The 23,838-nt window shown below is 53.0% G+C and overlaps 1 protein-coding gene across 1 annotated transcript in view; it reads left to right on the forward strand.

Moving 5' to 3' along the window:
• The window catches only part of PTPRC (protein tyrosine phosphatase receptor type C), an 87,967-nt gene that overhangs the window by 29,137 nt on the left and 34,992 nt on the right, over positions 1 to 23,838 (forward strand). The window contains exons 3-10 of the mRNA XM_037070474.1: positions 11,442 to 11,468; positions 14,794 to 14,979; positions 15,670 to 15,807; positions 17,868 to 17,990; positions 18,709 to 18,786; positions 19,959 to 19,985; positions 22,253 to 22,471; positions 23,577 to 23,708. Of these exons, the coding sequence (XP_036926369.1) occupies positions 11,442 to 11,468; positions 14,794 to 14,979; positions 15,670 to 15,807; positions 17,868 to 17,990; positions 18,709 to 18,786; positions 19,959 to 19,985; positions 22,253 to 22,471; positions 23,577 to 23,708 (930 nt within the window). The remainder of the gene's footprint in view (positions 1 to 11,441; positions 11,469 to 14,793; positions 14,980 to 15,669; positions 15,808 to 17,867; positions 17,991 to 18,708; positions 18,787 to 19,958; positions 19,986 to 22,252; positions 22,472 to 23,576; positions 23,709 to 23,838) is intronic.

Here is a 23,838-nt window from a genome sequence, read left to right on the forward strand (position 1 = left end):
GAAGCCAGGTCTCCCCTTCCTTCGTTCGACCTTTATTTATCGGGCCAGCGGCTGCATTCCTGCAGCCGAAGGCGTGCACCGTTTCCATGGACACTGCTGATTTCATTTAATAGGGTGACTGGAGAACAGGAGAGGCCCCATGTCAGAGCTGTGCCCCTGTGAGAACAGTGTTCCCACCCCCAAACCAAAATCAAGGCCTATCCCCCCACGCGGAGGCTGCAGCTGCTGCTGGACACTGAGACTGCCCCTTAAGGTCAAAAGTAAGTCAAAGGGATGGTTCACGTGATGGACCGGCAGTGAGCAATTTCATCAGTACCGAGGCCTCTACCTGCGCCCTCTCCAAATGTGGCCAAAGCACTTGGACTGTTATCCCTGTGCTTAAGTAACTCCATCAGGCGCAGCTGACGGTCCCAAAAGGCGACTGTTGTAGCTCAGGTTTGTTGTAAGCCTACGGTGCTCTCCGGCGTCTGGGGACCCCTCGGCCCTTGAACGAGGAGGACCCCTGAACTGAATACGAGGTGGGACAGGCCGTGCCTTCCTCCAGCTGGGGAAACCTGGTCTTGAAACGGGTGGTAGGTCTCCGCAGTCGGCGAGGGGCTTCTGCGCAGGTTTCCGGATGATGGGCGGGAAGCTGACCCTGTCTGTGAGGAGGCCTGGGACTCGGACCCCTGGGAGGCAGTGGCCAACGCTGTTGGCGCCGAGATAGACTCATGGACAATAGGTCGCTGAAAAGTCGTGTGTTTTTGAGGGCTGGTATCTCGATTGTAAGCCTTGCTCCTGATCAGGTTTCCTCAAATCGCTCCCAGGGACCAGAGGAAGCGAGGAAGGAACGGGATAAACTCCAGCATCAAATCAGGCAGCACGTTGGAGTGGAGGGGCCCCCTGAACCCCAGAATCTGGGAAGAGCACTCACTTCCTCTCACACTGGGCGGTGTAGAAAGTCTACCCAAGAGTCCTGAATTCATGACAGATGGGCCTGGGAACTCTTAACTAACTCGTAATGAAACATTAAATGAGATTCCGTGTGCCGGCAAAATGAATAGATGACTCAGCCCCGAGGACCTCAAAAGGTAGTTTTAATTCTCACTGGATCCCCGAACTTTGTGTGAAGTTGCGGCCGCCCAGGGCCCCAGGCAGGCCAGGCAGAGGGGTTAAGGGTGACGAAGAGTTTGGGGCTCCGCGGCTTGGGAAACCCTCTGCAGGTATCACTGCATCCAACCCTCACGTAACCCCGTGGGAACAGCAGTAGAATGCACCTGTTCCCTCCCCAAACACAGGCAGGTCTCATCGAACCCGCAGGAGGGCCCAGTTGGCTGAGCCCAGCCCCTGCGGGCGGTGGCTTTGCATGTGGCTGTTCCTTGCAAACGACGTGAATAGAGCTACGTACCAAAGTGCGAACCCAGCAAGCGTGTCAACAGGAAATGCAATGCCAGCTCAGGAAATGAGAAGTTGCACATGCCCCGTCTTACAGTGAGTTTCAAAAGAACGTTGCTCAAAGTTTTGTTACCATGCAACCACTGGGACAGACATTAGGACCGAGGCCCCAGAGATTTCTTTACCTTCCACCAACCAGCCACGCTGAGGGTACAAGGGTCACCGGACCACCGGTGCCCTTCAGAAGCAGAGTTCCCGAGGCACATGTCACTTTGGTGGGTGACGTGTTTACTGCCATCCACTGGGTCCCCGGACAGGCAGTTCTAAGCCCTCACTTGCAAAGTTGCTCCACAGGCACTGTCCTGCTTAATGCCCACGACAGCCCTCTGGGTAGACAGCCTGGATTCACTGGAAAGGAGTTGATGTTCAGAGAGGGTCAGTCACTTTTCCAAGGACACACAGCTACACAGTGGCAGAGCGGCGGTTCAGACCCCTGCGGGCTGTTTCCAGAGTCTGTGATCTTAACTAGGACCCCCCCCATAATATAAAAAGGGAACTGATTACTGGATAGATAAGCCGACCTACCTGATGTGGCCCTGTCTGCAGTGGCCACAGTTCTTATTCTAAGTGTCCGCATGCCCTGATAGCCAGGGGCCTGCAGGAAAATGCTCATGCCCTTGGCATTTGAACAAAACCTGCGGGTGGCTGTCATCCAGGGGCATCAATAGGAAGAGAGATGTAGAATAATGTCAGAGGGAAAAGGGGAGAGGAGACACACTCAGAAGCCTTCCGGGGTCACAATGGAGATGTCGGGGCTGAAGTTGAGGTGAGCCGTTTCCTTTAAGCGTGTTGCTAATGTTATTGGAAAGGCGGGTTGGGGTGGATTGTGGAGGGCTTCCAACAACAACAGCAGAGACGTCAGAACCTCCCACCAAAAACCTTCATGGGAAAGAAACGATGCACCTTCAGGTAGGCGGATGGGCGGAGCCTGGCACGGAGGCTGCAGGGCGGGGGAGGCTGTCATTGAGAACCCGGAGCGAAAGGTGGTGAGAGGGGAACATGACCAGGACTGTGATGAGGGCAGAGGCCGTGTAGAGGGAACGAAACACAGGTTCTAGACCCAAGGCATCCAAGGACCGCGTGCCTAAGCTGGCGAGAATGATGTGAAATGTGTCCCAGAAGGGGGCGTCACGGGATTAGTAGGAAACCCGGAGGCCTGGGCATCTGGTAGACCTGGGACTGAGCTATTGCCGTTTTACTGGGTTGCCCCAAACGTCCCTTTGCTTTTTCCCATAGAAAGACTCCAGTGGTACTTAGTTCTTTCACTTCACTCCAAACATTTGTGTTAGATTGTGCTGTGACAGCTGTCATCTCGGCAGGTATTTAAAAAGAGCTTATCAAAATTGGTGGGTTTTTGTGTCGCCATTTTAACACTGAAGATGAAAGAAAATAAGCAACCTTTTCAGCGTAGTATGCTTTATTATCTCAAGAAAGGCAAAAACACAGCTGAAACACACACACACACACACACACACAAATATTTGGGCAGGGCATGGAGAAGGTGCTAGGGCTGATCACATATGTCAAAGTGGCTTTTGAAGTTTCATGGTAGAGATTTCCCGCTGGACAATGCTCCGAGGTCGGGGAGACCAGTGGAGGTTGATACGATCAAATCAAGACATTAACTGCGGACAGTCCGTGGTATACCACGTGGGAGATGGCCAACAAAATATCCAAATCAATGAAGGTATTGATGAAAAGGAAAAATATGTCTTTTATTTTGCAAAAACACAGGATAGAGTTTTTGGCCAAGCCAGTACTTACCCATTCTGTATCAGAGCAATTTATTTAAGCTGTCATTGTGTTTACCTCCTCATGGATAAAACAAGAGCAATAACCCTGGCTGGTGTAGCTCAATGGATTGAGCGTGGGCCTGCGAACCAGAGGATCTCGGTTCGATTCCCAGTCAGGGCACAGGCCTAGGTTGTGGGCCGGTTCCCAGCAGGGGACTCACAAGAGGCAACCATACATTGATATTTCTCTCCCTCTCTCCTTCCCTTCCCCTCTAAAGATAAATAAAATAAAATTATTTAAAAAATAAAATACAAATAAATAAAATAAGAGCAATAATACTACTTGTCACATACAGATATGAGGATTCTAAACAAAGCATGTATGTATGTATTTTTTAAACTCAGGATAGAGAAAAATGATTCTGACACAAAAAGGCATGAAAAACTGACCCAATATGAATTTCACTAAAGCCGTTAAATAAAACGTTACCTTCTAACCTTTTCCAGGATTTCTAATTTGTGGGTGTCTGATACTGTCTACACCACGAGACAATTATTTTTAGTGAAAACATAAGACGATGGGTAGACAGGCTCCGCGTGGAGAATTGTCACCGCCCAGGGCTGAAGCGTGTCAGGGACCACGGCAAAACGACCCTCTGTGTCTGTTCTGACACTGTCTTAGTGACCCCTCCAGCCTGACACTGAGGAAGTCACTCAGCTCACTGAGCACAGGACAGGGCTTGCGCAGGGTCGGTTGTGCTGTGTGGCAGAGGCGGAGCTCTCAGATGGGACCATAACGGAGCTCTTGGTAAACGTGAGATCGCTTCACCTTGTCCGCTTGGCCACCATACGGTCTTGAGGACCAAGAAGCGAGGGTCCTGTTTCAAAGTGAGCAGGCTTACTCCGCCTTTTCGTTTGTCCTCCATTTCCTCCAAGTTTCATTGTGCAATTAATCCGTCGCACGTCGTCCTCGCTGGCCAAGGGGAGGCCTACCTGTTGTGCTGCGGGAGACGAGATTGGTGGCTTTTGATTTTTTTTTTCCCTCCCCAAAATCTCTTTGGTCAAGGGTTTTCGAAAAGAGCTATTTCTGAAGCAAAGTGAACCCTCCTCCACCTAATCAACTTTATCTTTGAAATGCATTTTGGGTGGGGGTGGGGGCTGGTCAATGTCTCATCAGATAGCGCGGACCTGACCTGGAGAAACAGGCCCGCCCCTCCCGCACCCGCCCCCCCCCCCCCGGCACCCCCCCACACACACACAGGGCTGGTTCAGCTGGTGCCATAGCAACCCGTTGCACCACTGGGGAGCGACGTTGACTTCCACCACAGGGGCCACGCCTCTTCCTCTGCTACAAAGACCCTGCAGCAGAAACGCAGCAGCTCCGGGCGGAGGAGAAACCACAGGCCGCGGACCGTGCAGCGCTCGGAGCTGTGCACCCAGCAGCCCGGTGGGAACGCCGGGGTCAAAGGCTTCAGCTTCACACTGCAGGTCCGCTGCGGGGCCTGGGTTCCCGGAACGCTGCCCAGGGTGAACAGGAGTTTGTGAGCAGAGTCCTCGTCGTCGTCAGCTAGGGGAAGTGGGCAGAAGTCAGCAGGGTCTTTGTGGGTCGGATTCCTGGCCTCGGGGACGTTTGATGAGACTCGTTGGTTAAGTGGACTCCCCACGGACTCCCCGTAACCTGGCGTTTATTGTCTGTTTAGTGCTTATTGCCTTGTACTTAGTTCACACACACACACACACACACACACACACGCAGAGCATCATCCAGACGTCCCTTCCCGGTCCCTGGGAGAAGTTTCTGTGGACAGTGCACCGAGTAACCGGCCGCAGGACCGTGCAAAGGCACCCCCCTCACTCTCCCTCCGGTTGCCACTTCTTCCCCCGCCCCCGGACTCCGCTTCACCCATTCACTTCCTCCCACCACCTTTTCGACAAGACACAAGCTTCTTCCGGTTTGCACAAGGGTAAACCATTTTCAAGCACGTTCAATTTTTCCCTCCTGGAGGGTTTGGGTAAGAGTTCTGAAGGCCAAGTTCATACACCATGGTTGTCTGGGGCCTGTTCACGTTACACCTCCCCCAGGTTTCCCCCCTCCCTTAAACAATAAGATTCTAACTATTTTATAGTCATTGTTCAGCAATTTACAATTTTAAAAGATAAATCTGAATGTGTGACTTCCTCCGACAGCCACTTTGATGGCTCTTACATGACTGTCACTCATTCCCAGCTCTCTGACAGCTCAGTGTCACCTGGGGCAGGGACAGAGCTGCCTCTCTGAAATCAGGATCTTTCTGCCGTGAGCTCTGGAGTCTTGCTTAGATTTATTTGCTCCCGAGCCTTCATCTGTACTAGAGGATAACGCTGTCTGCTTGGTAGGGTCCCTGTAAGGATTAGATAGAGCCATACGGAAAGTCATTCAGCGTGGTGCCACCCACGTGGCAGCAGGTTACGAGACAGCCAGGGTCACCCACCCCCCAGGGGCCCTGACCGGACCGTTCACCCCTGGTGCCTGAGCTCCCCCAGCCCAGAGGAAGCAGAGAGCTGCAGCAGCATGCACTACCGAAGGGATGGACAGCGTTGAAACGTTTTTGCTGCCCAAAGTACACTCGCTAAGTTAGGTATTTACCCCAGGGTTTAGGTAAATGAAAAGAGACGTTTTCATAAGAAAGAAAAAGACTCCTTAGGAGAACCCACCTCTCCCTGGGAAATGCTTTTACAGAGTCTGCCTGAGGGGGTCTCTTTGCCGATTGCTCCGAGCCCAGTTCCTACCCCACTCACCTTTGGAGCTTTAAGAAAAGACCAGCGCCCAGAGCCCCGCCCCCCACCCACCCACCGAACTCAGGTGTGCTGAACTTGACTTTACAGAGTGGGGCCCGGGACCTTCCTTCTGATGAGCTCTGCGGAAGTCTCCGTCTCAGTCTGATGCACAGCCGGGAGAGTACAAAGCCCAATTTCGTGGTCATCCGCAGTCCGGCCTCTTCCTTCTCCCATGCACGCTCTCTCCCCTGCCGCCTCTGTTTTCTCTCTGTGTGTGAATACGCCACAAAACTGATGCACACCCGAGCCGTAGGCCGTGTCCCCAGGAACATGGGGTTCCCAGACCGCATCTCCAACATCCCCAGGGGGAGGAAAGTGAATCCGCGACAAACGCGTCTGGGAGATTCGGGGTGGCAGAAAGCTGCGTACCTTTCCCTTGGCCTGTAATACATGAACACACTTCATGACTCTCCCTCAGGGCCAAGCTTCATGCAACGTTTCTGAGAGAAACTCGGCTTTGGGACATTTGAACACACGGAAATCTAAAGCAGAGACTGGACACAGGGAGTGACCATCTCGTGGTTCTTCCCCCCTTAGAGATAAGTGTTTGAAGGCGGATCATGAGGCAAAGCTGTCAGTCTCGCAGAAAGCGTCATCTCGTCTCTACTAATGTTTTTGTCGTTCGCTTAGCTACCCAACGTGGCTGCGCGGGATACCATGACACTTTAAGCCCCAAATAAAAATACATCAAAGTGCATGCCTAGTTTTACAGGTGTGCACGCATGTCTGCACTCACACGTGAGCAGCCGGTCATGGCGAGGCCCATGAGAAAACTCTTTGGGCAGCTGCTAGATCTCACGGCTGTCCTTAGAAGTAACGAATCCCTCGATTTTTATTGCACCCCAGAGCTCCGGACCTTCCCCCCTTGTATCCTCAGTTTTCAGCATTGACGCCTTTCCTTTCTGACTCGCGTTTTCATTCCAATGTGCGCCAGAAGCTTTCCCCACGGTGACAAGGTGACAGCGGCAACAAAAAGCCATCCTCTGTCTCCAAACGGCTCCCTGGCCTGGGCTCCCGCTTCCCAGAGGCAAACTCCAGCTTTGGGAGATACGTCACCACCTCCGAGTGGTATTTTCTGCTATAGTGTATCTTCTTTTTCTTCCTCCCCCCGCCCCCAAGATTTTCCCCAGGACCCATGGACTTCTCTCTGTTCTCAGCCTGAAAGGCGGCATTTCCCAACTCCTTGCTCGCAGATGCGCTGGCCTCATTTCGGAGAACGGGAGCCGCTCTTGGTCTTGCGTGGCTCCTGCGTTCTCTCCGCTTCTCCCGGTTTCTCTGCTGGTTCTCTCGGCCTGTGTCACGTCTGAGGCTTTGGTCTGGGGTTTCTTGGATGTCCCTTAGTATTTAAGAGTGAAGACGCCCCAAAAGGCAGGCTGAGATTCTGTGGCGAGGGGCGGGCTCATAGATCACAGCCTGAGTGAAGTGGGTTTAAGTCCGTGGAGCCTCTCAAAGCGACTAGATATCCGTGTGTATTAACATCGCATGTTCCCTGCGTGTCGAAACGTCTGAAGTTTCCCTTCTGCAAGGGAAATGGCAACGGCTTGACCCACCGGATTCCGGGCGTAATAACAATACCCCAATGTGCTCACATAAAGAGTAAGAAAATGAGCCCTGGATGGTGTCGCTCAGTGGATTAAGCGCAGGCCTGTGAACCAGAGGATCAATTCCCAGTCAGGGCACGTGCCTGGGTCTCGGGGCAGTTCCCAGCAGGGGACACACCAGAGGCAACTGTACATTGATGTTTCTTTCCCTCTCTCCTTCCCTTCCCCTCTGAATATAAATAAATAAAATTTTAAAAAAGAGTAAGAAAATTATTAGTGGGCACACACTCTTTTACATCTAACACTTCCTAGGCGTGTCGACTGCGCAATTCACCAACCTCTTCAGCCTCCACGTCATTCCCTAGAAAAGAGAAAAAAGAATGGCCCCATCCTCGATTAAATGCAGAACCCTGGGTGAGCCAGGGGTTTGCATCCTGCTGCCCGCCACACGATAAGAGGCCACTCACAGGCGCGGTCCTCACGGATTTACCGGGGAACTGGAGGAGGGAGGGCAGTTAGTTCCCCTGGCTCTCTGACGCGCAGACGAGAACTCGCCGATTGCACGGGGTGCTCGCTCCGCGAATGCTCGCTCACTGGGGACGGCTTCTTGGAGTCTCCGTCTGTGGCCCGTCCGCCAGGGTTTCGGGGTAAGGAGGGCTGGGGCCCGCCTACCTCTGTGTGCGTTACTCTCCAGCCTCACTAAGCGAGGAACACCGTGCGGGTCTGGTGGTTTGGCTGGCCCTTATTTTTTGTCTCGATCTGCTTTTCCCATTTGTTGTAAGAGATGTGGAGAATGAGTCTGTATTCCATCTATTTCATTTCACCCTTCTGACCTTGTGCCTTTGCGGGATTTGTCAAAGCAGTCCCGTATCAATCCCTGTGGGAATGGCATTTAGCTCCTTGGGGGGCAGGGATGGGGGGGGGGGAAGGGAGGGGAGGGGAGGGTGGGAAGGTGGTTTTGGCAGCCCAGGTGCATCTTTCCAAATGTCATTTTCACTCAACGGATTCCTAGTTTCTGCTGAAATCCAATGGGGACTTGGGGGTGTGACTTCGGGTAACTGAATTGTCATCACAGAAACATGTTGAGTTGTAAAGAAACATATTGGGAGAGGTAAATTCAGGGCCAATACAGGACTTAGAATAACGCAGCTTGAAAGGTCAAGGGCTCCGTTATCTGAATCTTAATCTGTGTACAGTCCAAGGTCAATTCCATTGGTTGATTCTCTACACAGTTGCAGGAGCCCTGCCTTATGGTTGGCAGATTTTTGGTGCTATAGCGCCACCTACTGGAATGTCTGTAGAAACACCTTTGTCTAAATGAAAACCCAGATACTTAACATTGAAAAATTATGTGTTTATGTGTGTGTAGATAGATAGATAGATAGACAGATGATAGATACAGATAGAAATGCATGTATTTCTCAAGGGAATAAAGTCAAGGGATAATATATTAAAGCACTAAGTATATTTCTGTGTTCTATTTTATTCAATTTGGTGTGATTATAGAATCTAAGAGAGTTAAAAAATGCAGTTTTTATTTTAGAAATAGGGTTACCTTATATTTATTACAACTCACCCTTTCGTGTTTGTAATTTGAGATTTGCAGTTAACTATTTATATTTAAAAATAACTGAAATTAAAAGATTATGCAATCTAATGGGTATGCCTTACTGAATGAATGAAACTGTTGCTTCAGGTTCCACTGCTCCTAGGACCCGAATATTTTCTTAAGGATCTTGCCTTCACTCTGGGAATGGCTTGCATTTAAAAAAAATTATTTGAGAGTGCTTCCATGATTCTCAAGTGCCTAATAACTCTCCTGGGATTGAGGACATCAACTAACAGTGTTTCAGTGGCTCCGACGTCTGCTGATAAACACTTTGCAACTACAAGAAAGAGCGAACCATTGAAGTTCTACCCAGAGTCCAACCTGTGATGCTGAAGGGGTGGGGTTTTCTTTCCAAAAGACAAAAGGCTGTTTGTGTGCGATTGATTCCCTAAGGAAAATGAAATAAACCGCAAGATAAGCCGCAGTGTGTTAGTAGAGTCTCACGGTCACTCCGTGCGGAAATTCAGACTCAGAGTCCAAGACAGCTCGGTGTAAAAAGTGCACCTTCCGTGTGTGAATCCTCTGTGGGAAGCGAGTGTGAACGCAGAAGGAAGAGAAGTGGGGGTCATCTTTCCCTGTGACGGCGACTTCCCCGGGTGCTAAATTTTGTTGCGTTAAAGAGTAAAGGGCTGGAGGGGTGCTGGCTGTGGAGCCGTGACAAAACCGGTCACCCAGACCCAGACATGAGCTCCGATGAGCCACAAAGAGGTGTGAGTACAGGCCCAGGGAGAGGGAGAGAGGGAAGGAGCTTATTCAGGTCCCCAGCGCCAGAGCCTCCTTCCTCCCAGCGAAGCCGGAGGCCCCTGACTTGGGTGTCACCGCAGCCTGACTTGCCTGTCAAGATAATATCCTGTGCCAAATTAAACCGACACCCCTCTGAGTTTTCTCATGGCTGTCTGTGCCATCTATGTAGAACTGATCTGAATCCCTATAGTGAGGGTCCAGTTTGTTCTAGCCATCCAGTTTGTTTGTCCAGTTTGTTTGAACTCATTTACTCCAAAGTCCAGTTCTGTCTACGGTGATTTGTGCTTAGCTTGAGAGATTTTTTTTGTAAACACGAATCTCCACAGAACCTAAACCAAGGGCCAGGTCTGCTGGAGAGAGCGGGCCGTGAGGAGGAGAAAGGCAGGACGAGGGGGAGTTCAGAGCGTGGCCTGCAGAGTCCAACAGGCACCGGGTCAAGCCTGGCCGAGGCCACGCTAGCCTTGCGAACTTGGCCACACACCGGACTTCTCTAAGCTTCTTGGGGTGGTTGTGCTGCTTAAGAGAGAAAACACTAGCAAAGGGTGTAATAATACGCCATGGTTCAATTTAGTCTTTAAAAAAGGTGAAATCTCTAGAAATCACCTTGTCCACTCTGGTCTCCTTTTCAAATCTTGGATTAAAATGCGCCATGCTGCGTGTTTCCTTCGGAAAGGCATTGCCCGTGAACCGGTTGGGGTGAAATCAGTGTCTCTGGGGCCCTGAGCATGGAAGGGGGGGCTGGTGAAGACCCCACTGGCCGGAGACATGTCCAGCACAGTTACTACTCCCAGTCCGGTTGTTAAAAAAGACAGAGTTTCCTTCTATCTGCAGCCTCCTTCTCCTCGTTTCCACAATGAGCACGCGATGGCCTTTATCCTTTTTAGAGAATGCCGTGCACGTGTATTGGTGGCAATAAATCAGAGCCACAGAGCCTCAGACTGTGGATTTGGTGACAGAGCCACGTGACTGTCTGCCTTTCTCCACCACCCACCGAAGCCACCGTCGGATTTCTCCTCCATGTTCCTGCGGCCGGTGGCCTCCTTCCCTCAGGGGATGCCAGCCTCCTTGTCACTGGCCTGTTGTCTCAGCCACTCCACGGCATTTCTGAGTCTTTTGGTCCACATTTCACACCGACCCGAGCTTATCTGGGGCAGGAAAGTACTCTGTTCTGGTCATATTTCGTCGTGGAGCGCGGCACCACGTCTAGCACACAGTAGTAGCTCAATAAACAGTCGTTGCCTAAAAGAGCGGTGGTGCATTTGGAAAAACTTTCCAAAGTCTTTTGCAGGCCTGAAAGGCACCCCAGTAGCCCTCCTTTGTCCTGTTATTTTTCCTATTTTACCTGAGAATTGGAAAACTTATAGCATAGTTCTGACTCATTTAGGCTTTATAAACCTAGCATCGAGGGAACGAAGGTAGTTTCACTGGGGTTAAAGGTACTGAAAATTGTCACTTTGTGATGTTAACTAACAGAAATGATATATATATATGACTTATATCTATATACGTACAGGTGAAATTTGAAACTTTCTAAGAGATGTCTGGTTTCTTTTTTTTTTTCAGGAAATACCACTGTTGCCACCATTCCTGGTAAGAATTAATATTTGCATTTTACTTATTTTATTCTTCGTTGCAAAGTTTGTGTTTATTGTTGATGGAATTTTTTAAAATTATCTAGTGAAATCATTCTATAAGGTCAATCTTTCATAACTAGAACATTTTCATGTTCTTAGTGTTTCTGCTTATAAGATATAAAGTTTGACCACTACCTGAACATATTATTATTTGTATATATGCTATTGTGCATGAAGTATAGCTTTTCTTTAACTTTATAGAAAATCACACCACAGTTTCCAATCTCTTTACATTTTAACTTTGCACATAAATCAACTCAAGTTAGGTCACAAAACCATATTTTAAAAAAAACAGGTTAAGGAATTCTTTGAGAGATTAGAGAGAAGTTTAATCATAATTATTTGTAAAACTTATGTTCCTCCAGGGAAAAGCTTTGAGAGTATTTGGATATTTTGTGGGAATTATTTCTAAATTCTAATGGCACACCTGAATGTAGACCTATCAAGTGTCCCGATCCTGTGATACATTAAATGGAAACAACATAGATGCTGAAAATAAATGTATACGTTACACTCAAAGTAAGAGAGCAGTATTGGGTTGCATTTAGTTATTCTGCCACTTAAATGTTCCTGCTGTTGAGAATGTCTTCTTAGTGTCCTGATTAACTATGTGGCTGACATCACAAATCAGGAGAGTGAGTGGAGCCGAAAGGCCGTTCGGCTGCAAACGGCACTCACGAGGCCCAGCCCAACGAGGCCCGCTGGAAACGTCCTGAGGACTGGGTCATTAAGAGAAGCCCTGTTGTAATTAGTGAAAACTTGTTCCAGAGCGTGGACCCAAAGAACCGTGCCAAATAGTAACGAAACCCCCCTGGGTGTTTCGCATGAGGAGCACACTCTTTTATTTCTTCAAAAGTTCTGATGTTGGAACTCCGTACTTCTGTGATGTGGCAGAGACGTGTTGCAAAGCTGGGGGCGCCCTGGACGCCTTAGCACCTCGGGGGGGGGTCTAGGCCCACCCGGCACCTGCACCTTTTAGGGCAGGGCAGGCTCATCTCAACCGTAGAAACTCGCGGTTCTTGCAGGAGGGGATGGGGGGGGGTCGGGGGAGGGAGTGTCTCAAATGCTGGATGACTCACCCCTTCCCTGAGAGAACTGCTGTCATGGGCCCTGGTCCTGTGGTCACAAGCCTCCCCACGATGAGCCCAGGTAAGTTAAAATCGGGACCCCAAATGCAAGTGAGAACCGTCTCTCCCCGGAAACCAGAAGCACCTCCAAAGTGGGGGTGCAGGGGTTAGGTAGGCTCTTTCCTAACCCTACACGGACTTCTTACCGGAGGAACCAGGGAGTCCATGCCGAGGACATCGGGCTTCTAGGGAGCTTTTGTCCACCCACCTGGACTGACGTTCTTTCTCTGGAAGCCACCTGCCTGCATGGTGCTCACCCAAATGACACCGTACGGCGGCGTGCGGTGCTTGGAGTGACCTCCCTCTGGTCTCTGTCACTCACGTCTGACCAGAGAGAGGGGTTCGGAAGTAAAGGGAGAAGGTGGCATCATTTTCTCCGAGCAGAAGCGATCCCTCAGACCCTGCCGACAATGAAGTTAATCTAACCTAAAACGGCAAACCGATCGCTGGCCAACTCTCCGATGATGAGAGAGGGTGTGAGGGCCCCCCTTCCCTCCTTTTCCAGCTTCACCTCTCTCCCCCTCCCTTCCCGCTGTCTTTTCTCCACCTTCCTCTCTGTCTTTTGGTGAGACAGAGCAGGTAACAAGGGAGGGACCAACGCTAGGCGTACGGTGTCCCACGGCAGACGGGAAGCAGCCACCTGTCTGCGCGTCAGCTGTCGGGGCAGGTACCGATGGGCGAACGTTCACCAGCGGGTCTGCGAGTTCCTAGGCTGTGAGACGGGAGGAACTGGGAGTTTTCTCGGGGAAGTAACACACAACAGCTGGACTATCACTCAGATTTCTGCGATCACTGAAAAGTCCGTAGTGTTTTATGACCACCATAGCCGTTCAGTTAGTTTGGGGTGGGGGGGGCGCAGTTTAGCTGAATCTAGTAAAACCTGATTTCACTTTATCTTTGATATTGATGAACAAAGCTAGGACTTCCGGCTGTCATTTCTATTTGCATATTCCTAAGTTCCTGTCCAGTGAGCTCTCTAGTCCAGTTCTTAATTCTTTCCCGTCTTACCATGACTATGCATTTTGCTGGCTTCCCCCACTCTGTCTTCCCAGAGTTAGGCCATTTCCTTTTACCCAAACTTGTTGAACTGAATCACCTAAAATACTCGAGGGGCCCAGTCCACTTTTGGCTCATGAAACATTGAAAACTGTAAATTCGTTGTTCATCGAAGTAAACACCTATGACATACAGAAAATTTAGAAACCTTCCACTTGTATAATCCCCAGACCCACAGATCACAATGCGCTTTTTTTGTCTTTTAAAAAACAACTTTGGTGTATCTCCCCGTGTCTGTTCCACGGAAATGCACTCGCTAAGCGGAACCCACATGAAAACAAGGGGTGTGCCCCGTGGCACAGGCTCGCCTGCCCTGCAGGACCTGGTGTGCTCACATCAGCCCTGCACACGCCTGTCCCCTCCCCACGCGCACGCCCGTCTTCTCCCCCAAAACTGAGTCTGGACACCGTGTGTCCTGGACCTCCGTGGGGCGCCCTTGGTTACCAAAAATGGACCTTTTCCTGTTCCCTTGGGTCATTTGTATACACACCTGTTTGTGAATTTTGTTTGCTTGTCTTTCACCCAGCGTTTGCTTTCTCTGAATTTGAGTTATTTAAGAAATTTGGTGAGTCTGTAGGCTCCGGTCTTTCCCCTCTTCCTCTTGCAGAGCTCTCCCTCCCTCCACTCCCTGTGCGACTCCCTCTTTCTCTGTTCTTTCCCTCGTGGCTCAGCCTTTTCCCGTTTCTTTCCACGGGCTTCACTTCCTGCGCCTCGTCCCTCCGACCCCCACTGCCCTGGGCAGGCGGGAGCCCAGTGCTCGGCCAGCCAGACGGCGGGGAATGGCCGTTTTAACAGCACTAGCCCGTGCGTTGTCTTCAGCCGCTGCTCAGCCGCTGGACTTAGGACAGAGTCCGTATTCTCACACCCCTGTTTCTGTAGGCATCTATTTGCACGCGTGCACGGGCACAGACGTGCATGCATTTACAAACACGCGCGCGCGCACGTCCACGTGAATACTGTGTACCACACCTGGACGGAGTGTGTGTGCACACACGTGCGTGGATGCGGGTCACAGACGGGGCGCGAGGACGGGGAGGCCTCCCGGGGTACGGGGCGCACACTCACTTTCTCCTCCTCTGTCTCCCACCTCTGTCGCAGGGCTGAACACCCCGGAGGGCGCTCAGCCTTCAGCCGCCCGCTCATCTGCCCACACCACGTCACCCTCACCCGCAAGCACCTCTGAGCCGGACAGGGGCTCCCCAGAGGCCGTGCCGTCTCCTCGGGCCGGGGGCCCTTCCCCAGAGATGCCCCTCCGGGACAGTGCCGGTGGGTCCGGCGTGACAGGTCGGCACACGCGGCGCCTGACACGGGGAGACGGGGGCTTGTCCTTCGGTTGTGATCGTTCTAAAGTTACCAGGGTGGCGTTTCTTTAACTGAACCCCGTGTTCGGTTTCCAGGCACGCGGTTCCGTTAAAGTGTCCAAAGTGCAAGGAATCCGGGTGTTTCTGAAACAGTGGCGGGTCAGAGTCAGGAAGGCACATCTTGTGGGGGTGGGAGAGGACGGGAGGTAGCCCCCCGCAGGGACGATCCAGGTGGCAGGTCGGGGGCTCTCGGGGGGCCGTCGGGGCTCCCCGGGCTGCGCTGCCTCCGGTCCGTGCTCACTTCTGTTCCTGGAGCCGGAACGAACGCCCTGCCCCGGCTCCGTCAGCCCCGCGCTCTGGGCTGTGCCCTCAGAGCAGAGTCTTCTGTGGTTCTGTTCCAGATTCTCCGAACCAGAAGGTTATTGGAGACCATTTTTTAAAAACATACAGTGACGATTAAATCTAGCTTTGTTATTCAGGGTCCTCCCCCAGAGATATTTGCACTATTTTTTTTTCAACCATAAGGTAAATTAGTTAAATCCGGGCAGGCACGTGTTTTCATAGACTGGGTCATTTCAGAGTCGTAGCTATTGGCCCCTTGGAACCTCCCAGTATTTAACTTTCCGTCTGCCGTGGGGACATGTTGATGAACCAATGTCACTTCTTACCTTAGATGCCACATCAGCGCCGGTGGCCCTCTGGACACCATCCACAGACCCCCAGGCACCCACTGCCGGACCTCACTCTCAGGCACCCACCGTGGCTCCCCCACCCTCACTCACTCCGGCCCCCGGCGGCCAGGAGACAGCAGGTTTGTGGGGTTAGACTTGTGTGAATGCGTGGATGCGTGAAAACTGGCCAGCGTTTCAGGATGGGGTGCGGGGTTGAGACACAGGAAGGTGAAGGACCACCTGTTCGGTGGATGGATGGGTGGGTGGCTCATAGTCCACCTGCGGGACCCCGTCCCAGAGGCCCCCGTCCCAGAGAAGAAGCAGTAATTAGGAGGCAAGGGGAAACCGCACCGAGCGAGATTATGCGGAGCTTGTCTCTGCTCTGTCTCTTCATTCGGGCCACGTGTCTGCACAGGAGAGAGTTTTCCAGGCATAGAGCCCCGCATTCGGAGGAAGACCTTTCCCGAAAGACCTCCTCTGAGAAACCAGTGAAGAGCAGGTGGCTTTTGTTATCGCTGAGACATGGAATTGCTTTTGTAAAGGCTGAGGTAGTGAAAGGCCGTAGCTGCTCCTGTTCCCGTCGGAACAAACATGGAGACGCTCTGAGCTTCGCATCTTGGTGTCTGTAAACGCCAGGCAATGCGCCCCCCCCCCCCCGCCCTTGGCTTCCCAAAGTCAGTGTCGAAACCGCGTCTCGGTGCCCCTGCGGGTCCTGAAACGCAGACGTGCCTGTCGGGTGACAAGCCAGCTGGGCCCCAGGGATGACCCCGGGGCCCCAGCACCCAAAGGGCAGAGGTGCCCATGTGGCGCCCACAGGGCAGCCTGGCCGCATCAGAACCAAACCGGAGGGAGTGACGCGTGTCCAAGGGAACGATGGCCCTTCGGACGTCGTCAACCTGTTCCCTCCGCATAAAACCTCATCCCAGGCGACCTGCAAACTTTATGGCGGGGGAAAGAGTTGTTCGCACGCCCTGCCTGATTGCTGTTTCCCTGGCAGCTGCAGTAAGGAAAAAAAAAAAAAAAACATCTGGAGCTTTCAGCAAATCGGCAGATTTGGAAATTGTGGCCGGGAAGAAGCTGGAAAAGGACCAGAGGGGACCAGCCCGTCAGGTGGTCCCACAGACTGGTCCTTCCACTCTGTCCTGATGAAGGAGACCCCCCTCCCCCCCGCAGTGGCTAATGCCATTCATTAAAACCTATTAGAGTGAATTAGCCCCATTAAGTTGAAAACGCCTCTCCCACGCCTTCCTGGAGGCTCCCTGCATGAGGAACAGTGGCTGGCAGATAAAACAGGGTGTGACGGGGCTTGGGGAGGGGGACTCCGAGTGGCCTGGGCACCGGGGTCTCTCAGAGAAAGAAAAGCCCAAAAGGCTGGTTTGCCAACTCCACCGAGGCTCGGTTCTGTGTGCACCCCTCTTCCGAAAGGCGGCACAGCCTCTCCCCCCTTCTGGTCCCGTCGGGTCCTGCTCTGGGGACCACCCATGGGCCCATACTGGCCGCCTCTGCTGGACTTCTGAGCAACCGGGGCGCGTGGGGCACTGGACCATGCAAAGCCGCACATAACACGTGGCCTCTGCGGCTGCGTCCCCTCGTTCTGCCCCATGGGCTCTCCTACGACTGGAAAAGGAGGCTCATGACGTCAGGGTGCCAGGGACCACCCCTGGTTCTAAGCCAGTTTGATGTTTCTGGCCGGGGCGCCCGTGGAGTGAGAGCAGAATGGTTACCATCAGCAGGACAGGAAATACCTGGAGTCCACAGCTGCGCGGGCAGGAGAAGGCTCGGCCTCATTTTAAGAAAAACAGAACTAAGCAGCTGTGCCAGGGACCCCCTCTCCAGAGCAGGGCACACCCCTCGAGAGGCCCTTGGCATGCAGGGTGTCACGCCTCCTCCTGAGTCAACCTAACACAGCCTGCGACGCCCAGAGCGCTGTCTCCACCCTTGGGCCCCTGTCACTCGGCTGCAATTCGGGTTCCGCGTCTGTCTAAGCCGCCCCTCAAGGTCCCAAACACTTAACCTTCAGGCTCTGGTGGTAAACCCTTGGGGATTTCTGGCCGTCGGCCCTTGAGCTCCCCTCTCTCACCACCTCGCTGCACCCCAACATCGGGCAGGACGCAGACCCACGGCAGCTGTCTGGCCCCCCGGCCCCCCACCCCCGTGGGGCAGGACGGAGGGACCGTGCTGACGGCCTTTCTGATTGCAGGGACCCCGGCAGACACGGCCCCCTCCGGTGCCTCCCCGGCAGCCACGGCCGCCCCCAGCCCCGCACGCAGCAGCCCGGCTGCCTCACCCACACGCATCTCCAACAGCACCTCCAATTCCTCAGGTTGGGCCAGCGCGCGCGCGCGGGGGGCTGGGTGACGGTAAAGAAAGGGGAACCTGGAAGCTGAGCCCGGCAGCTCCGTGTGGCCACGGCAAATCCGTGGGCGGCTGCGCCCTCGGCACAGGTCTACATGTCGCTGTGGATTCGGGCGAGAGAAACGCGCCAGGAAGCTGTTTCTGGGCACATTTTATTTTCTTCTTCGTATCATAAGGGTGGATCGAGCCCTGGGACCAAAGCCTCACACCCCTGGTTGCCGACTCTGGCACACGGGACGGATACATCCTGCGTGTCGGTTGTCCCCCCTGTAAAATGGGTACGATGAGGTCATTTTACCGGACTGTAGTGAGGACTGAAGATATAAAAAGTCTGGTATGAAGTGGAAAGTGCAGGAGAGTCAGTGGCAGTCGTTAGTAGGAATTGCAATGAGGAAAGTTGGGGTTGATAGACCGGGAGGGAGCTGAGGACGCTCACACGCCAGGGAAGAGTCACACCAAGGAACCAACCCCTCCTTGGCTGTTAGCTCATACAACATTTAGTTCAGACTGCGTGGACCAGCAGTGATCTTAGAGATCCTCGTGGAGATAAACCTTCGAGGCACGAGCTTCTTTTGAAAACGGTGCCCGTCGGTTCCCAGGCTCTCTTTGCCCACCCGTCTCCCTCCCCATCGTCCGTCCCTGCGGCAAACGCGTTAACGATCACCCCTCTGTTCCTTTCCTTGCAGACCCGGGCACGACCCATGCAACACCAGCCCCTCAGAGCCCTGCGACAGACAACCTCACACTCACTACTGCAGCCCTAGGTGACAGCCTCACCCCCAGTCACGCAGTCACCGCACCAGCACGCGCCTGGGACCCGCTCCCAGGGGGCTCTTCCTTGGAGACGTTCCATCGAGGGGTGTAGTCCGGGGGGGCACAGCAATGCGGCAGCGGGCAGTGGCAGGAAACAACGTGTAGAATGTCGAGGGTGTATACGATGGGATAGCCTATAGCATCCCTCCGGTAGCGTCCCCAGGAGTGTGACTTTATGAAAAATGTGGCAGCAGTGTCCACGTAGCCCGGGGCGTCTTTCTCTCAGAGTGGGGCTGGGTCTCGGTGTGAAACAGAGCAATGAGGCCCCCATCCCGGACACCGCCATCCAGGCGATGAGTCTCGAGGGTGTGGGCCCCAGCCACACGGCGTGAGCCGAGGCAGGGCCTCTGAGGGACAGACAGGCCCACTGTCGGAGTGCCCACGGGTGGTCAGTCACCAGGGCCGAGCCTGCCAGGCTACCCTCCTTGCACAGGTCCTTCAGCTCAAAGTCCAGAGTAGCAGAGTTCGCTCGGTTTCCGCCCCATTCTGTGAAATTTGACGCTCACGCAAGATACGTCCCCATCTGTTGGGGGAGCAACTTTTTAGAGTTTGCAAAGGCCAGAAGAGAGATCGAACCACCCTTGCCTGTGTTCTGATGTTTTTACACAAGCGTGTCCACCAAGTGGTCAAGACTCGAAGGGGCGTGCAACCCGCGGCCCAGCGTGGCTATAAATGCGGCCCACACAAACTCGCACGCTTACTTAACACGGGATGACATTTTATTCATGATCGTCTGTCACGATGTATTTCACGTGTGGCCCAAGACAACTCTTCTCCCTCCCGTGTGGCCCAGAGACACCAAAAGGTCGGCCGCCCGGGATTGTCATTATTTCAGCTCTAATTTGAGAGCAGTCAAGGGTCAAGGACCTGGACACTGTTCTCAACTGTGTGTCACCAGCCAGTCAGATGTGAGCCCCAAAAGATCTCGTTATTTTCATCGCCATTGTGTCAATTGGGTGGATTCACAAAAAATAGCTCCTAGAACCAGCCCCTTCGTTTAGCGAATTGTCCAGGCTGACTGTGTGGTCTCTTAAACCTCCCCCGACAGTCCCCACGTAGCCCCCCCATCCCCAAATGACTGGAGTAGGGATGGTCTAACACGAATTTTCTTTTTCCATTACAGTTACAACTCCACCCAAGCCGTCCTGCGGTAAGTTTGCCTCCCCGGAGGCAGCCTGTGGCGCGTCCGGGGGGCACTTTCTGTCATTGTTCCCTTCTCGGGTCGAGCTTCCGAGACCCCAGCAGGCGCCACTCACTGGCTCCAGTGTCTCCCCCAGGACGACTTCCACACCCGAGGAGCCCACGCCCTTCCTCTTTGGGGGCAGGAGGCTCTGATGTCGTCCCTGTCGGCCCAGGACTGACAGTCACGCACTCAACAATTTCGGCGTGGCTGGGGCGGGGGAGGGGGGGCGGCGCGGGGCACTTCCCTTCCCTTTGGGTGTTTGTGAGACGGAATGAGGGCGAGGCTGTTGGGGCGTGGGAGCGAGTGAGAGGGTGCCCACGAGATGTGGGTGACGCCTGTGTCCGTCCCTGTGTCTGTCTGTGTGTCCGTCTTGCCCAGCTGACTCACAGCGGGTGCCCGAGAACACCCTGGGCCCCCTCCCCTTCCCAGTGGAAGCCAAGTCCCTCTCCGGGGCCTGGGCCAAGCCCTGGTTTCTCCCGTCGGCAGGCGCCCTGTGCCTGGGTTCCCTTTTAGGGGCCCCCTGGGGCCTCCCCCCCCCACTCCTCCCTCAGGAGCCCACTTCTCCCTGTGGAGATGGGCCACACGCAATGCTTCTCCCCCTGCGGTGGAATGCCATCTGTGTTTCTACATTCTGATCGTGTGTTAAAACGCGAACTGATCAGTCGCTGCTTTCGGCTTTGTATCCCACACCCGAAGGAGACCTATTTCGGTTCTCGGCATCCTCGGACTCACCCGCTTGGCACGGCAGTCTCGGGGGCCACCCGGGTTGTCCCAAATGGCAGCATCTGCGCCTTTCTTGGGGCTGAGTGGTGCTCCGTGGTACCCACACACCACGTCTCTGCACAGCCTGTCGGAGGGCGCCCGGTTGTCTTCACGTGGCCAGGAGCACCAGGGCACGTGCATCTTTGCTAGTCAAGGTTTTCCAATTACCCAGCAGCGGAGAGGCTGGGTCACGTGGTACCTCTATTCCTAACTTTCCAAGGACGCCGCCCCCCCCCCCCCATGGTGTTTTCCATCCTGGCTGCATCAATTTACATTCTCACCAGCAGCACATGAGGCTATCATAGAACCGTACCCTGGAAACGATATGATTTTATTAACCCATGTCACTCTGATACTTTTTTATCGATTTTATTTATTTATTTTTAGAGAAAGGGGAAAGGAAGGAGAAAGAGTGGGAGAGAAACACCAATGTGTGGTCCCCTACTGGGGACCCAGCCCATGTGCCCTGACTGGGAATCGAACCGGTGACCCTTGGCTTCACAGGCCAGTGCTCAACCCACTGAGCTACACCAGCCAGGGCTGATACTTTCAATATAACTAAATAAAATGCAAACTTGGTCACCTCCTGGGAAAGGCGCTCCTGTTCCTCCAGCCCGAACAGGTCTCTGCCTGTGTATCTACTCTCATGTAATGTCGTGTATAATCCCGTGTGATTGTGAAGTGTCTCCATGTTCTCCGCAGTTTCTGTCATTGCCTGTCTCTCCGTTACGCTCTAGCTTGTCAAAGAGCAAACCTTCGTATTCCTAGCAGTTTGGACAGTGACTTGAGCATAATGCTAAGGCCTTACTCATTCTCATTGCATTCATAAATGAGCGAGTAAGTTTGTATTTGTTGAAAGGGCACTGTTAGCCCAGTCACCAGAATTGGTTTCAGTAAGGGCGAGAATGGGGGGTGAGCCTGACAAAGCCACCAAGGACGGTTTATTCTCCGTAAATCCGGGAAGGATGAGGCCTGGGGTCTCTACATAATTAATGTCCCCCGTGTTTGGAGGAACGGGAGATTGGGAACGGCATTTTAGAATGCAAAGGGAACCGAAAAGCAAAAAAAAAAATGTGTCGGACACGCTGTCCACTCAGTTGTCAGTTCAACCGGGATGAGAGACCCCCAGTGACAAGTGTCAGGCGAGCACCTGGATGGGTAGTGACGGTCCCGGTGGGCTGGCCTTTGCTGTCCCGGCATGTCCCGTCCAGACAGGAAGAGGGACGCCTGTCCTCCAGGCTGCACTTTGGAGCGGGGGGGACTTTGGTGAAGAAGTGGAGGGAGTTAGGGGAGATGCTTGCGGGGGGCGGGGGGAGGGCGCTGGCTGTGTTCCCTCTGTTTCCACACTCCTGGGGGTGTTTCCTGAGCGGTCTGATATTTTGTTAAAGCTTGTGTTCAGGAATCCTCATTAAATGTAGGTTTCTTTTGTGCTGAAAAGTAAAAATAGCCCTTCCTGCTCCATCTTCTTTCAGAGGACAAGTTTGCGGGCATCTCTGTGACCTATCGTCCGGACGGCGGAAATAATCAATTTAGGGCCACACTAGACGTCAGTGATGATGTGACATGTTCCCCCGAGCCATGTGCAAACCGCGCGATCACCGGCCTGGACGAATGTAGAACTCTCACTGTTAGCATAGAGCATGATTCATGCACTGAGCCAAAAAAAAGTTTAACATTATATGTCCCACCAGGTAAGTATAAATTGATGGCTGCTTGTATATGGACAAAAACAGTGCCTTGTCCTGCGTGGCGCCTTCCAGGACGCCCGGGAGTCGCCAAGTGACGGGACAGGGCTGAGGGGAAGGAAGCTAGCAGGACGAGTAGGGCAAGCTCTCGGGTCCGCTCCCCCCGCAGAAACGAGAAACCCAAGGACGCCGTCTGCGCGGGTCCTCGCCCCCTCCTACACGCCCCTCGAAGAGCGGTTCCTGCAGAGTTGCTCTAACTAACTCCGCCCACGGAGTGATGATCCCCCAGAGTCCACTTTTTCTCCTCTGCCTCCTATTTCTGCTTTTCAGCGTGGGTGTGTCTGGGACGCCCTGGGGGTGGGGGGTGCCCCAGCAAGGGCTCGATGCTGGCGGAGAGAACGAAGCTCCTTGCACACAGGAAAGGAGGGGTAGTGTCCCGGGAGGGCCTTCAGGAGATGTCGCTGGCGAGCCCTCTGTCGAGAGCAGGGCCCCTCCCTGACTGCCCCGCGACACGCCTGCGCAAGGACAGCAGGGACCGCGTCCACATGTGGGGTCTCTGGCGTCCTGTCGTCATTCGGGGTGACCGCTCAATTCATGAACACGGAAGTAGGCCGAGTCTAGTGTTTTTCTGGGAAAATGTGATTTCACCTATTCACTTGCTGTAAAGATTACTGAAATAAGTCATCTGTTAGAAACAGAAAGTCACAACTTTTTAAAAAGGCGTTCCCCAAGAAGAAGCCCCCGCACTCTGTGTGATGACCAGTCAGTGAAAAATCAAAGGGTAAAAACAAAGTGAAGATAGAAATAAGGAACTAAGATGGACCGGGTGTTCTGAAATGTGCAAAAATGCAATGTTATCTAGACGTGTCTTGCATTCTGTTTTTTAAAAGTAGCATATGTTTGAAATAACATGTTACCAAAACGTGTGATGTTAAAAGAAAGAATGAACAACAATCCAGAAACACAAAGCCCCGAGTTTAGAGTTTTTCGGAAGTAATCTTAATGCTTGTCTTGAACAGAATTTCTGGGTCATGCATGGGATTTCAGACCCGAGCATAGGACACAGGGTGTGACAAGTTAATCACCTCTTTCTGGATCTCCTTCGTGACAGGCCCTGACCATTTTCATCTGGAGAAATGCGCCCGGGAGCTGGACGACGCCGACACTTCAATTTGCTTAATTTGGAAACTTAAGGGAAATTTCACTTGTAACAAAAGTAAACTTCAGTACAGGCATCAATGTGGTAAGAACACAGTATTGATCCGAGAGTTTTTGTGATAGGAGGTTGTTTCCTTTCTTCCTCCCTTCTTTCCCTCCCTCTTCTCCCTCCCCTCCTCCTCCTCTTCCTCCTCTTCTTCCTCCTCCTCCTCCTC

This window comes from Sturnira hondurensis, unplaced genomic scaffold (assembly GCF_014824575.4).
Source record: "Sturnira hondurensis isolate 20B ecotype Veracruz unplaced genomic scaffold, ASM1482457v3 Scaffold0018805, whole genome shotgun sequence".
Lineage (NCBI taxonomy): Eukaryota > Metazoa > Chordata > Mammalia > Chiroptera > Phyllostomidae > Sturnira > Sturnira hondurensis.